Source organism: Podarcis bocagei (genome assembly GCF_964188305.1).
Source record: "Podarcis bocagei genome assembly, chromosome: 2".
Taxonomy (NCBI): domain Eukaryota; kingdom Metazoa; phylum Chordata; class Lepidosauria; order Squamata; family Lacertidae; genus Podarcis; species Podarcis bocagei.
Genome location: NC_138126.1, coordinates 117,964,428 through 117,980,107, shown reverse-complemented (window position 1 = coordinate 117,980,107; position 15,680 = coordinate 117,964,428). Strand labels below are relative to the sequence as shown.

The 15,680-nt window shown below is 48.5% G+C and overlaps 1 protein-coding gene across 1 annotated transcript; it reads left to right on the top strand.

Moving 5' to 3' along the window:
- The first annotated feature begins 696 nt into the window (after positions 1-696).
- LOC308580185 (aquaporin-6-like) lies at positions 697-11,249 on the top strand. The gene is made up of 4 exons (XM_081181535.1): positions 697-1,236; positions 2,002-2,160; positions 9,155-9,235; positions 9,784-11,249. Exons 1-4 carry the CDS (start codon positions 772-774, stop codon positions 9,982-9,984), a joined length of 906 nt encoding a protein of 301 aa, XP_081037661.1. The 5' UTR covers positions 697-771; the 3' UTR covers positions 9,985-11,249.
- Positions 11,250-15,680: the final 4,431 nt, after the last annotated feature.

The following is a 15,680-nucleotide window of genomic DNA, read 5'->3' as shown; positions in this document are numbered from 1 at the left end:
CTTAATGTTTCCATGGTTTTATATTCCTATATACTAGCACAGCGATATTTTATGAGACAGCAGCATATAAATCCTTTTATAATTATAAGAAAAACATATATGCTGAGGTGAGATTTGGAGACTTCCTGGTTCTCATCAACATTCTCTCTCTCTCTCTCTCTCTCTCTCTCTCACACACACACACACACACACACACACACACAATGATGCTCACACACAGACCTTTCTGTTTAGGCGAGTCTCTCAGCAATCCACCCTGCTGTTTCCTCTCCAGGAAAAGCTTTCTTTTCTTTATTCCGCAAAAAATTACATCTGCAATAAAACCTCCCTGTGGTTTACAAGGATAATGAATCATTTAAATTATCAATAAGCGGCAGCTGAAGACAGGGTGTTTAAAACATTAGAAGCGGAACTGAAATCGATAGTCAGCTAAAACGAAATTAAAACCCATGTGAACTTTTTAGCACGTCTGGATTGTCTTTCGCCTAAACGGAAGGATTTTAAGGAGGTGCCGAGTTCAGAAGGTGCCTACTGGCTGTCAACAGGCAGGGAGTTTCCAAGTAGGCACTGCCACCCTAAAAGTTTGATTCCTTACAAGTAAAGAATGAAATGTGTTGTCTTGCCTCTCCCCGTGTTTCCAAAGGGGGAGCCAGCAGCCCACAAGTTTCCCAACATCTCCATCACTTCAGGAATGTGGGCGGTGCCATACAGAGAGGTGGAAAAATAAAGGCTGCTGTGATATAAACCTGAAGTTTCCTGGTCCAGCCCAGTATGTTGCAAACACTCGCTTGTTTTCTTAGTGCTTGGGCATCAGGAAAGGAATCAAGAGGAGAGGCAGAATCCACACACAGAGCTGTCTTCCAACCTCTTTTCAGGATGTGGAGGGAACTGCGGACGGTGGCTTTTTACCGGGCTGTCTTTGCAGAAATCCTGGCCACCGCCATCTTTGTCTTCTTCGGCCTGGGCTCGGAGTTGAATTGGCCAGAGAAGCCCTCTGTCCTGCAGACTGCCATCACCTTCAACTTGGCCGCAGCCACCGCTGTCCAGATCGCCTGGCATGCCAGCGGATCCCACCTCAACCCAGCAGTGACCTTGGCCTTCCTGCTTGGCTCTCGCATATCGTTGGCGAGGGCAGCCTGCTATATACTTGCCCAGATGGTCGGAGGCATTGTCGGAGCAGCTGTCCTTTACGAGGTGACTCCTGAGGACATCCGAGGAAGTTTAGGCACCAGTACGGTACGTCTGTTTCCGTTTCTGTCTTCTGAATGTTTGCCGTCGTCGGGAAAGGTGAGGATGAGGCAAGGCCTGTCTAAAACAGCCAGTCTGTACCTGGGATGTTTCTGTTACTTTTTTTAAAAAAATAATATTTCATTAGAAGAATGTCATTCATAAAAAGAGAAGAAAGGTGAGAAAAGGAAGGAAGGAAAAGAAAGAAAGAATATAGTTACATCACCATACCTTAATATACAGATGTGTGTATTTATGGTCCAGCTCTCACTTCCATACATCACTACTGGGAAAACCATAGCTTTAACTATATGGATCTTTGTCAGCAAGGTGATGTCTCTGCTTTTTAAGATGCTGTCTAGGTTTGTCATTGCTTTTCTCCCAAGAAGCAGGCGTCTTTTAATTTCGTGGCTGCTGTCACCATCTGCAGTGATGATGGAGCCCAAGAAAGTAAAATCTCTCACTGCCTCCATTTCTTCCCCTTCTATTTGCCAGGAGGTGATGGGACCAGTGGCCATGATCTTAGTTTTTTTGATGTTGAGCTTCAAACCATATTTTGCACTCTCCTCTTTCACCCTCATTAAACCCTCATTAAAAGGTTCTTTAATTCCTCCTCACTTTCTGCCATCAATGCTGTCTCATCTGCATATCTGAGATTGTTGATATTTCTTCTGGCAATCTTAATTCCATAAATCTAAGAGATTGGCAGCTTTGGTGATGGTATACCGTGGTCCCACGAAAGCTCTTTCACTATTTCCTCGTCCTCCTCCCCAGGTGAGGGTCAACGTCTCATCTGGACAAGCTGTGTCCATCGAGCTCATTTTGACATTGCAGCTGGTTCTAAGCTATCTTGTGTCCACCGATAGCAGCCGAAACAAAGGTTCTCCAGCTATCATGATCGGTGTCTCCGTTGCCCTGGGACACTTAATTGGGGTAAGTGGAGGACCTGGGGCAGTTTAAAAACTACAGGGGATCTGATGAGCAAGGGAAGAAGTAGCTCTTGCTGATGACCAACTAATCTGTAGAATGCTGGAAGGAGATGCTCAAATTACACAGAGTACTCCTGTCCAATGCAAAATAAAAATCAGAAGGGAAAGTTATGTTTAACTAGGTGCTCATCAAAGAGCTGAATGCTCTTTAGAAGCAAGGTGTTAGGTAAAGGGACCCCTGACCATTAGGTCCAGTTGTGGCTGACTCTGGGGTTGCGGCGCTCATCTCGCTTTCTTGGCCGAGGGAGCCGGCGTACAGCTTCTGGGTCATGTGGCCAGAAGGACTAAGCCACTTCTGGCGAACCAGAGCAGCGCACGGAAACGCCGTTTACCTTCCCGCTGGAGCTGTACCTATTTATCTACTTGCACTTTGATGTGCTTTCGAACTGCTAGGTTGGCAGGAGCAGGGACCGAGCAATGGGAGCTCACCCCGTCACGGGGATTCGAACCGCCAACCTTCTGATTGGCAAGTCCTAGGTTCTGTGGTTTAACCCACAGCGCCACCCAAGTTTAAATAGGAAACGTGTTAATTTTCTGACAAACCGCCCAGGTTTACTGGAGGGATTGGTTTATAAATTGCACACAGAGACAGTGGTAAATGGCAATTTTGTTTTGTTGTTTCGTTTCATTGGGGGAATAGTGGCAGCAAGCAGGCCCAAGGCATCTTCACACCCACCCCATGGCGCCCCTGAGTGGCAGTAAGAATGAGCCCCCAAATCCTATGATCATTAGTATTATGGGCCTCCCCGACTGAGAACTTAGAGACATAATCTAGATATGGGTTAACTCTCTAATGGGTGAGATCCTGGAGAGATGGGTGAGATGGGTGAGATAACTCTCTAATGGGTGAGATCTTACCCAAAGAGTGCAGAGAACACCACAGATTGCAGCGTGTGGATCTTCCAGACATGTGCAGAACTAATGTGAGCCCATTGATCAGTGGCGTAGCGTGGGTTGTCAGCACCCGGGGCAAGGCAAGTAATTTGCGCCCCCTAACCCGTGGATTTGCGCCCCCTAACCAGTGGATTTGCGCCCCCTAACCCTAACCCCCAGATGTTGCGCCCGGTGCGGCCGGCCCCCCCTACACCCCCCACGCTACGCCACTGCCATTGATTACAAGAAAAGGGAAGCACAGCAGCAATTCTGCCAGTAGCCTAACCTACTCCATTCTCAAAAGTCAGTCACGAGGTGGGGAACCTACAGAGGGGTCTTCTGATCAGGGCCGGATTTAGTTTTGATGAGGCCCTAAGCTACTGAAGGTAATGGGGCCCTTTATATGTCCAGCTGTCCTTCGTCAACAACAAACTGTCACTGGTTTTTGTGTTGAATATATGCTAGACCATCGGCTGGGTGAGGACTGCAGGGCCTGCTCCCTTCCAGGGCCTTCTCCAACTGGCCCAGGGGGCGTGGCCCAGGCCCTTTCTCCCAGCTATAAAGGGACTCCTGCTGCAGGGAAGCCTCAGACCATCGGCTGGGTGAGGACTGCAGGGCCTGCTCCCTTCCAGGGCCTTCTCCAACTGGCCCAGGGGGCGTGGCCCAGGCCCTTTCTCCCAGCTATAAAGGGACTCCTGCTGCAGGGAAGCCTCGGACCATCGGCTGGGTGAGGACTGCAGGGCCTGCTCCCTTCCAGGGCCTTCTCCAACTGGCCCAGGGGGCGTGGCCCAGGCCCTTTCTCCCAGCTATAAAGGGACTCCTGCTGCAGGGAAGCCTCGGACCATCGGCTGGGTGAGGACTGCAGGGCCTGCTCCCTTCCAGGGCCTTCTCCAACTGGCCCAGGGGGCGTGGCCCAGGCCCTTATTTGGAACAAACTTTTGGGGAAGCTGGGAAGTGTTTTGCAATTGCTTCCCTGTTCCAATGTGTTTTAAAATGTCCTCAAGCAGTCGGTGGCAATTTAAATTTGTATTTCTTTTTTCCTTTTTTCTCTTGTTGGGGGTGGGTGGGTGTAATGGATATTTGGTTGGGGATTAATTTTAGTATAATTGTTCTGTTTTTGTTTTCTGTTGTTTTATTGGTTCTGTATGGTTTGTGTTTTGTTTTTAAGGGGCGGGATCAGGGCTGCCTGGGAGTGAGGCCCCAGCCAACACGATGGCTGGGACAAGTTCCACAGGGGGGGAAGCACTGGGACATCCGATCTCGGTGATCATGGGCAGGAGGCGGAGTTACGCTAAGACCAGACCATGTCATTACCGAGGAGGCAGGTTTAGTCGTTGTTTGAAGACTATCCCTGCCTCCGGGTCTGGCCTTGACCAGATGGATACTGGAATCAACAGGGAAAACCCACATAACCTGAAGGTGTTGCTGTGTAATGCCAGGTCAATGACGAATAAAACCACTGCCATCCACGACTTGATTGTGGATGGAGGATTTGACCTGGCTTGTGTGACAGAGACCTGGTTGAATGAGGCAGATGGGCCCGTCCTTGCTGCCGCTTGCCCACCAGGTTTCTCTTACGCACAGCAACCCAGGTCATGTGGGCGGGGAGGGGGGGTTGCAGTGATTTTTAGGAAGTCATTAGTTTGCACCAGGCGTCCTATTGGAAAGACCCAGTTCTCTGAGTGCATGTTCTGGAAGTTGGGCAATAGGGGCAGTACAGGATTCCTTTTGGTGTACCGACCTCCCCGCTGCACCAAGGATTCCCTGTCCGAGCTGCTTCAGGTCGTGGCGGATGTTCTCCTGGAGACACCTAGTTTGGTTGTCCTAGGGGATTTTAACATCCACGCCGACACGACCTTACAAGGGGCCGCTCGGGACTTCGTGGAAAGCATGGCCTCCATGGGGCTGTCCCTGAATAAGTTGGGCCCAACTCATAGTCATGGACATGCCTTAGACCTGGTATTCACCTCTAGCGACGTGGGTGATCTGACACTAAGTAAAAATGAAACCAAAGAAGTGCCATGGTCAGATCACTTCCTGGTGCAACTGGACTTCTCCGCGACCCTTCCCCTCTGCAGGGAGGTGGGACCAATTCGGATGGTCCGCCCCCGCCACTTAATGGATCCAAATGGTTTCCAGAGAGTGGTAGGGGATGCTTTATCCCATGTTGATGGCCTTTCAGCTGATTCCCTGGTGGCCCGCTGGAATGCGGAGTTAACCAGGGCTATCGACTGTCTGGCTCCGAAGCGCCCTCTCCGATTGCATGGAGCCCGGACAGCCCCGTGGTTTTCTTCGGAGCTGAGGGCAATGAAACAATCGCTGAGACGGCTAGAGCGTCGGTGGCAGAAAACTCACTCCGAATCTGACCGGACACAGGTTAGAGCTCAACGTCGAGCCTACCAAGTGGCGATAGCGACGGCGAAGAAGACTTTCTTCACCGCCTCTATTGCATCTGCAGAAAATAGTAGCAGGAGACTCTTTCAGGTGGTCCGCAATTTAACGGAACCACCTTTACCACCGGGGCCTTGTAAAGACCCCAAGATCTCCTGCAACGATTTTGCAAAGTTTTTTGCAGATAAAATCACTCATATTCGGAAGGAGCTAGACACCACCGTGGGAGCAGGGCTGGGGCGGGAGAGTGCTAGAGCCCTGTCTGGTCAAGTTGCATGGAATCAATTTCAATCCGTTACCCCCGAGGATGTGGACAGGCTGCTTGGACGAGTGAAACCAACCACCTGTCTCCTTGATCCTTGCCCATCCTGGCTAATAAAAGCAAGCCGGGAAGGGCTGGGCGATGGGCTCTGCGGGGTGGTGAATGCTTCCCTCTGTGAGGGAACATTCCCAGATCCGCTGAAAGAGGCGGTCATTAAACCGCTTCTTAAAAAACCATCTTTAGACCCGGCCAGTATGGCCAACTATCGCCCAGTCTCAAATCTTCCATTCTTGGGCAAGGTGATTGAGCGTGTGGTTGCTGAACAACTCCAGGCACGCCTGGAGGATGCGGACCATTTGGATCCCTTCCAATCAGGGTTCAGGCCTCATCATGGGACTGAAACTGCCTTGGTCGCACTGGTTGATGATCTCCGGCGAGCTAGGGACAAAGGTGAGAGTTGTTTCCTAGTTCTGCTGGATCTCTCAGCGGCCTTTGATACAATCGACCATAACATCCTTCTGGACCGTCTAGAGGGGTTGGGAGCTGGGGGCACTGTTATACAGTGGTTTCGCTCCTTCCTCCTGGGCCGTGTTCAGAAAGTGGTGGTGGGGGATGAGTGTTCAGACCCTTGGGCTCTCACTTGTGGGGTGCCTCAGGGTTCTGTCCTCTCCCCCATGCTTTTTAACATCTATATGAAGCCGCTGGGAGAGATCATCAGGGGGTTTGGACTGGGTGTCCATCAATATGCAGATGATACCCAGCTCTACCTTTCTTTCAAATCAGAACCAGTGAAGGTGGTGAAGGTCCTGTGTCAGTGCCTGGAGGCGGTTGGAGGATGGATGGCGGCTAATGGATTGAAGTTGAATCCTGACAAGACAGAAGTACTGTTTTTGGGGGACAGGGGGCGGGCTGGTGTGGAGGACTCCCTGGTCCTGAATAGGGTAACTGTGCCCCTGAAGGACCAGGTGCGTAGCCTGGGAGTCATTTTGGACTCACAGCTGTCCATGGAGGCGCAGGTCAATTCTGTATCCAGGGCAGCTGTCTACCAACTCCACCTGGTACGCAGGCTGAGACCCTACCTGCCCGCAGACTGTCTGGCCAGAGTGGTGCATGCTCTAGTTATCTCCCGCTTGGACTACTGCAATGCGCTCTACGTGGGGCTACCTTTGAAGGTGACCCGGAAACTACAGCTAATCCAGAATGCGGCAGCTAGACTGGTGACTGGGGGCGGCCGCCGAGACCACATAACACCGGTCTTGAAAGACCTACATTGGCTCCCAGTACGTTTCCGAGCACAATTCAAAGTGCTGGTGTTGACCTTTAAAGCCCTAAACGGCTTCGGCCCAGTATACCTGAAGGAGCGTCTCCACCCCCATCGTTCTGCCCGGACGCTGAGGTCCAGCGCCGAGGGCCTTCTGGCGGTTCCCTCATTGCGAGAAGTGAAGCTACAGGGAACCAGGCAGAGGGCCTTTTCGGTGGTGGCGCCCGCCCTGTGGAATGCCCTCCCATTGGATGTCAAGGTGATGGACAACTACCTGACATTCAGAAGACATCTTAAGGCGGCCCTATTCAGGGAAGCTTTTAATGTATGATATTTTAGTGTTTTTTGGTTTCTGTGGAAGCCGCCCAGAGTGGCTGGGGAAACCCAGCCAGATGGGCGGGGTACAAATAATAAATTATTATTATTATTATTATTACTATATGGTAATTTATGGACCTAACAGGTATCTAAAGCTGTTTGCACAGGTTGCCATGCAAACAGTCCATGCAGAATGTAGGCACCCTGTACAGTGGAACCTCTGGTTGCAAACGGGATCCGTTCCGGAGGCCCGTTCGCAACCTGAAAAGAACACAACCCGCGTCTGCGCACGTGCGGGTTGCGATTCACCGCTTCTGCGCATGCACGTGACATCATTTTGCACATCTGCGCATGCGCGAGCGGCGAAACCCAGAAGTAACCCTTTCTGGTACTTCCGGGTCGCTGCGAGACGCAACCTGAAAACGCGCAACCTGAAGCAAACGTAACATGAGGTATGACTGTATATAGAAAAGAGCAAGCCAGTGATATTTTAGGGAGCAGGCTAGCAAGCGGAGCTCTTTACTTACATCACAGGACCCTACACAACACAAAACACTGTTGCTGCTTGTAGATTTTATTTTATTTGTTTTTTATCTTATATTTTGGAAATGTACATCCAGGTTTTTTCCCCTTTACATTTTTTGGGGCCCCCAAGAAAGTGGGGCCCTAAGCTACAGCTTGTTTAGCTTGTACATAAATCCGGCACTGCTTCTGATGACTCCAGTCCTAATGAGTGAGAGCTCATCCAGACTTCCTATTCTGCCACATTCCTAGGCACAGGTCCAAGCTTTAAAGTGTTGTGTCCAGCGTTTTCCCTGTGAACACCCACTCTTTATCTCTAAATTGGAACAAATGGTAATCCGCGGGGAACCTGAACTGCTGTTTGCTCCGATTTAGCATTAAAGAATGGATTTTCATGGGGGAAAGCACGGGGGGGGGGCGGCAACACAAAAAGAAGCACACACCTGTGCCTAGAAAGCATATGGCAAAACGTAATTGTGGATGAGCCCTGACTGTAGGTGACTTGTAGAAATCTGGATCCGGGGACCTGCTGTAGCAGGGATGGGGAACCTGTGGCCCTTCAAGTTGTTTGTGAGAATCTAGCTCCCATCAGCCTCAGCCAGCATGGCCAGTGGTAAGGAGTGATGGGCACTGCAGTTCACCAATATCTGGAGGGCTGCAGGATCTGCATCCCTGAGCTCTTGGCATGTTTGTTTTCTCCAAAATTATTGCAGCTCGAAGTGGTGCATCTGATGCTCTTCACTTTATGGAGATTCAGAGAAGTGGGGAGGATGAAACTGGAACGTGTCCAGAGGAGGGCAACCAAAATGGTCAAAGGCCTGGAAATGATGCCTTATGACGAACGGCTAAGGGAGCTGGGCATGTTTAGCCTGGAGAAGAGGAGGTTAAGGGGTGATATGATAGCCATGTTCAAATATATAAAAGGATGTCACATAGAGGAGGGAGAAAGGTTGTTTTCTGCTGCTCCAGAGAAGAGGACACGGAGCAATGGATCCAAACTACAAGAAAGAAGATTCCACCTAAACATTAGGAAGAACTTCCTGACAGTAAGAGCTGTTCGACAGTGGAATTTGCTGCCAAGGAGTGTGGTGGAGTCTCCTTCTTTGGAGGTCTTTAAGCAGAGGCTTGACAACCATATGTCAGGAGTGCTCTGATGGTGTTTCCTGCTTGGCAGGGGGTTGGACTCGATGGCCCTTGTGGTCTCTTCCAACTCTATGATTCTATGATTCTATGATTCTATGATTCTATGATTCTATGAACCCTGCAAAATAGGCTTGTCCAGACACATCTCTTCCCATTTCTCCTTCCTAGCATTACTACACCACCTGTTCCATGAATCCAGCCAAATCCTTTGGCCGTTCAGTTGTAGTCGGGAATTTTACAAAGCAATGGGTAAGTCACCTCCTTTCTGACCCTTTTGCCCCTGTTACCTTGAAGCCAGAAGGGAGCGGGGATTGTGTCCATGGGGTGGAGATTCAGCCACCACCTGGGATGGCCCAAGGCCTAAAAGAGGCCCCGATTCTCCTCATGGAACCTATATAGGAGAGCCCATATGATATTGAGCGACAGAATAATCTGGCCACAATAAGGAAATTTTATCCATGGTATGATTATTGTCCACCTAGTCATTTGACACTCCGGCACCCTATTTGCAAAATTTAACAATTCCAAAATACAGGGGTGCTTTCACTTTCGCAAGATTGTATAGACAGTACTGCCTTTGGCTGTCCTTGAGGGTCAATTTCAAAAAATTCCTCTGCAAAAACAGTTAAATGTATGGGATGAATGTGGCCTAATTTCCCTGGATCAGGGCCCCTTCCTTTCATTATGATTCTTTTCTACCCCTATGAAGTGGGAACAAGTGATGTTTTGGGTAAATGAACTGCAGCCTCCTCTAGCCTCCCATCAGCACAAACTGTTTCTTCTCTTTGTCCCTGCAGATATTCTGGGTGGGGCCACTGGTTGGTGCAATCCTGGCCTTTGTGCTTTATTCCTTTATCCTTCACCACGACCCAAAAACCTTTGCGGAACGACTGGCCATTCTCAGGGGCAGCTATGATGCACAACCTTCGGAGAAGGAGAAAGAGCAGCCGGCAGACTCTGTATCTCTGCCCATGCCCAGCCTTGTACATAGACTCTAGACTCCTAGGAGCATGCCATGGAAGAACGTCGACAGTTCCTCCTGTTTTTAGGAAGGACTAAGTGAGAAACCACTCTTCTCTCTCTGGCCACGAGAGGGCTCCAAGTGCCTTCTCTCTGAAATCTGAAGTCCGATTGCATATGCACGGTGCCAAATTTGCAACGACTCTTTTAGCGAGAGGAACACCAGACAATAGGAATGGATCTGTGGTGTTGTATGGCCAGCAGGAGGCACTGCGTTAACATGTGTATGCAATGCAGGGGAAGGGCAGAGAGGAAGCCAGTTCAGAGGCCCATCGCTTGGGGCGCCCAGTGACTGTGAACACTGGCAGCTAAGGTAGCAATGATGATGTTCTCGAGGTTTAAGTCTGCCACCATCTGTGCAAAACCAACTAGACCAGGCTTCCTCAACCTTGGCCCTCCAGATGTTTTTGGCCTACAACTCCCATGATCCCTAGCTAGCAGGACCAGTGGTCAGGGATGATGGGAATTGTCGTCTCAAAACATCTGGAGGGCCGAGGTTGAAGAAGCCTGTACTAGATTGTGAGCAGTAGGGTCTCGACTCGCAGACTTTTCAAGTGTCCCAGGGACAGTCCCAGATTTACAGAAACTAACCCGGTTTCTGATTTGATCCCAGAATGTCCCACTTTCCCTTAGGACAACTCTATTTGCATTGGAGACACGTTGGAGGGGATGCAACTTCCAATGGGGCCTCAGTTGACGAGGGTGGCGCTGTGGTCTAAACCTTTGAGCCTCTTGGGCTTCCCGATCAGGAGGTTGGCGGTTCGAATCCCCACGGCGGGGTGAGCTCCCGTTGCTCTGTCCCAGCTCCTGCCAACCTAGCAGTTTGAAAGCACACCAGTGCAAGTAGATAAATAGGCACCACTGCAGCAGGAAGGTAAATGACGTTTCTATGAGCTCTGGCTTCCGTCACAGTGTTCCGTTGCGCCAGAAGCGGTTTAGTCATGCTGGCCACATGACCCAGAAAGCTGTCTGTGGACAAACGCCTGAAAACGAGATGAGCACCGCAACCCCATAGTCGCCTTTGACTGGATTTAACTGTCCAGGGGTCCTTTACCTTACCTTTTACCTCTACTGGTGCAGTCACCCACCATATAAATCACCACAGATTGTACATGGTGCAAGCTCATACATTCTACTGAGTGCACCAGTCTCTTTCCTTAGCTTACTGTCAAAGAAGCATCAGGGATGCTCTTAGCTATGGGCGTTTATTGCCATCATTGGTAGTCTTTTGCACCTGCTGTGCTCTTCAATGCTAGCCATGCTCAGCAGAGATCCATTTAAATTAATGGCCATGACTAACTAAGGTTTACTAATTTCAGTGGGCCTACCCTGGGAAAAACTTAGCTGGGTACAACACTACATTTCTAAAGTACTTCCAGAAGGAGCGTATCTTTACGGGATGCCATGACCTTATCACAGCAGCAAATGGAGTGATTTTCTAGTCATAAGACCTTTATTGCTGGCACGGCAGAAGGACAACAATTGAAGGAGGTTCTGCTGTATACTTTGCTGTGCATAATATAAGCCAGTGAAGCCGAATATTCAGGGAAAAGAAGGGGGGGGGGAATTAAAGCACCGTGGGTTAAACCACAGAGCCTAGGACAGAAGGTCAGCTGTTCGAATCCCCGCGACAGGGTGAGGTCCCATTGCCCGGTCCCTGCTCCTGCTCCTGCCAACCTAGCAGTTCGAAAGCACGTCAAAGTGCAAGTAGATAAATAGGTACCACTCCGGTGAGAAGGTAAACAGCGTTTCCGTGCGCTGCTCTGGTTCACCAGAAATGGCTTAGTCATGCTGGCCACATGACCCGGAAGCTGTACGCCGGCTCCCTCGGGCAATAAAGCGAGATGAGCACCGCAACCCCAGAGTTGGTCATGACTGGACCTAATGGTCAGGGGTCCCTTTACCTTTACCCTTTATCACACAAAGAGACTTAATATGAAATAAAAAACCCAGTCTAAATTAGCTAGTTGCATGTTATATACTTAAGCAAAGGCAGTGAAGTATAGGTGGGTTCCTACGAGGCAAGACACAGTGATAACAGCAAGAACCTTTGTTTAACTAACAGACCTGGGCAACAGGGGCAAAGCAACCGTTTATATACATTTCTGAAGGCCTGGGCCACTCCCATTCCCAATGTGATTCGCTAGCTAAATTTCCAAGCTGCGAATCATAACTCAAGAGTTTAAGGGCCAATAGCAGAGGCCCAAATCCTGAATTGTTCTGTGATTGGATATCATGTATTGAATCAGAACACAGGGCTCAGAATCTTTAGTCGAGACTCAAGCTCAGGCAAACACAGACCACTGAATACATAACAGGTGGGTTTCAGAGCACGAACAGAGTTTCTCACAGAAAGTATGGTCTGACTGAGTACCTTTTCAGAATCCTGGTTAGTTGATTTCAAGAGACCGAAACCTGAGAGTGAAGCCTCTCATTTTTATGGGAAATCTGAGAAGTAATACAAAAAGGATCCTTTACAGAGGTAGACTATTGTTTTGTTGGTGAGTTATTCTCAGTCTCTGATGGTCTCTGTGGCCAATCAGCACTTTATTTAGAAGTTAGATCAACCACCTTATAAACCCTGCACTTAAAAGGGCTAGCCAGTTCTGACTAGAATCAATGTAAAAGAAAAAAGAAAAAAGGGAGGGGTAGATTAACTTGAGGGTGTTTGTTGGGGAATAAAAACAAAACAAAACAGGATGTCTGTCTGTTGCAGACTTCCAGAGAACTGGCCTGATTGGAGATCTTTTAGGGGACACTGCTGATCTTTATAGGAATATAGGATTTGTCATTCTGCCTTCCACCCAGTGAGAAAATAAAAGTGATGTAATTAGTGCTGTATTTGTCCATTGTCCCTCCAGAATAATAATAATACAGTAATAATAATTTATTATTTATACCCCGCCCATCTGGCTGAGTTTCCCCAGCCACTCTGGATGGCTTCCAATCAAGTCTTAAAAACAATACAGCATTAAATATTAAAAACTTCCCTAAACAGGGCTGCCTTCAGATGTCTTTTAAAAAGAAGATAGCTGCTTATTTCCTTAACATCTGAAGGGAGGGCGTTCCATAGGGCGGGCGCCACTACCAAGAAGGCCCTCTGTCTGGTTCCCTGTAACCTTACTTCTCGCAATGAGGGAACCGCCAGAAGGCCCTCGGCGCTGGATCTCAGTGTCCAGGCTGAACAATAGGGGTGGAGACGCTCCTTCGGGTATACAGGACCGAGGCCGTTTAGGGCTTTAAAGGTCAGCACCAACACTTTGAATTGTGCTCGGAAACGTACTGGGAGCCAATGCAGCGCTCTCAGGGCTGGTGTTATGTGGTCCTGGCAGCCACTCCCAGTCACCAGTCTGGCTGACGCATTCTGGATTGATTGCAGTTTCCGGGTCACCTTCAAAGGTAGCCCCACGTAGAGCGCATTGCAGTAGTCCAAGCAGGAGATAACTAGAGCATGCACCACTCTGGCGAGACAGTCCGCAGGCAGGTGATCCAGAATCTGCTGAGAGAGACCTCAAAGGTTGGGGATGATGTTTCCCTCCAAACACAGCACATAGAAATGCAAGTTCCTTCCCCACTTCTGTGCACCCAGATATCCCTGCAAGATGCTGGCAAACCCTCCATGTTATGGTGGCCACCTTATTTCCATCCATTTGCTTACAGCCGTTTCCTGATACACATAATGGAGCAGGCAAAGCTTTTAATGGCAGAGTGGTAAGTGCTGGGAGAGACACTTCACTGTCTTATTTTCTGTGTGTCAGGAAACTGCTAAAAACACAGGAGTTGTGCCTGTGTTGTTAACCTTGCGGCATTCATTTCCTGCCAATCGCGGTGATGGGTGTTTTGCTAGAACGCAGCACTCAAGACATGTAGAAGATGGGATCTCAAGACAATGTTGCTGTTTACATAACAGCAAGACTCACAGCCATTGGGCATTTCAACTCCTGTTGCATTTCCCCAGAATATTAGGTCTTGGCTGGGCTGGGCTTTGCCTGAGGGTAGATATATTCCTTCTAAAATGAGCAAATGTTTTGCTTTGGAATCAAAATGTCCAAGGGCTGGAGAAACCCCCATATGGGGAAAGATACGAACTTTTGACGCTTTTCAGTTGAGGGACATGGTGTTGTTGTTGTTTAGTTGTTTAGTTGTGTCCGACTCTTCGTGACCCCCTGGACCAGAGCATGCCAGGCACTCCTGTCTTCCACTGCCTCCTGCAGTTTGGTCAGACTCATGCTGGTAGCTTCGAGAACATTGTCCAACCATCTCGCCCTCTGCCGTCCCCTTCTCCTTGCGCCCTCCATCTTTCCCAACATCAGGGTCTTTTCCAGGGAGTCTTCTCTTCTCATGAGGTGGCCAAAGTCTTGGAGCCTCAGCTTCAGGATCTGTCCTTCCAGTGAGCACTCAGGGCTGATTTCCTTCAGAATGGATACGTTTGATCTTCTTGCAGTCCATGGGACGCTCAAGAGTCTCCTCCAGCACCATAATTCAAAGGCATCAATTCTTCCGCGATTAGCCTTCTTTATAGTCCAGCTCTCACTTCCATACATCACTACTGGGAAAACCATGGCTTTAACTATACGGACCTTTGTTGGCAAGGTGATGTCTCTGCTTTTTAAGATGCTGTCTAGGTTTGTGATTGCTTTTCTCCCAAGAAGCAGGCATCTTTTAATTTCGTGGCTGCTGTCACCATCTGCGGTGATCATGGAGCCCAAGAAAGTAAAATCTCTCACTGCCTCCATTTCTTCCCCTTCTATTTGCCAGGAGGTGATGGGACCAGTGGCCATGATCTTTCTATTTTTTTGATGCTGAGCTTCAGACCATATTTTGCACTCTCCTCTTTCACCCTCAATAAAATGTTCTTTAATTCCTCCTCACTTTCTGCCATCAAGGTTGTGTCATCTGCATATCTGAGGTTGTTGATATTTCTTCCGGCAATCTTTATTCTAGCTAGGGATTCATCCAGCCCAGCCTTTTGCATGATGAATTCTGCATATAAGTTAAATAAGCAGGGATTATGCAAGGTGTGGGGAAAATGGAGAAAGTGGTTTTCCGTTTGCCTCTTGTAATACTAGAATCAACCCAGCCAATTGGCGGGGTATAAATGGTAAAATTATTATTATTATTAAGTTCCACATGGACAGTGATACTGGAGACAACACAGCCATCATGACTACTAGGGTTAACTTCCATGAACTGGTCTTATTCTCTTTGAAAAACATCCAAGTTGGTTCTCTTCACGGCATCTTGCAGCAGTAAATTCAGCTATACAGCTGCAAAAGTACCGTGTTTAGTGTGTTTTAAGTGCATTATACAAATCTGACATTAGATGGCGAGTTTATGGCAAATTCAATATATTTTTTAAAACTTTTTTTTTAAAAAAAAAGCATTTTCACACTTTTTTATATGCGTCTGGATTCCACCTTAGTTTAACTGGCCAATGTGTGTGAAGAAGTATGTTATTTTGTTTATTATAAAGGGGCTTCATAGCAACTGTATAATAATTTTATTATTTGTATCCCCAGCTGCCCTGGGCTGCTCCATGTTCTTTTCACCACCAGGATATAACAGAGAAAATATGGTTAGAAAAGGATACTGGCTCCTTTACCAAAAAGAGAAATCATTCATCTTGATATGATTCAGAGCAGTTTGGAAGAATAAAGACAGCCCTTCCTAAAAT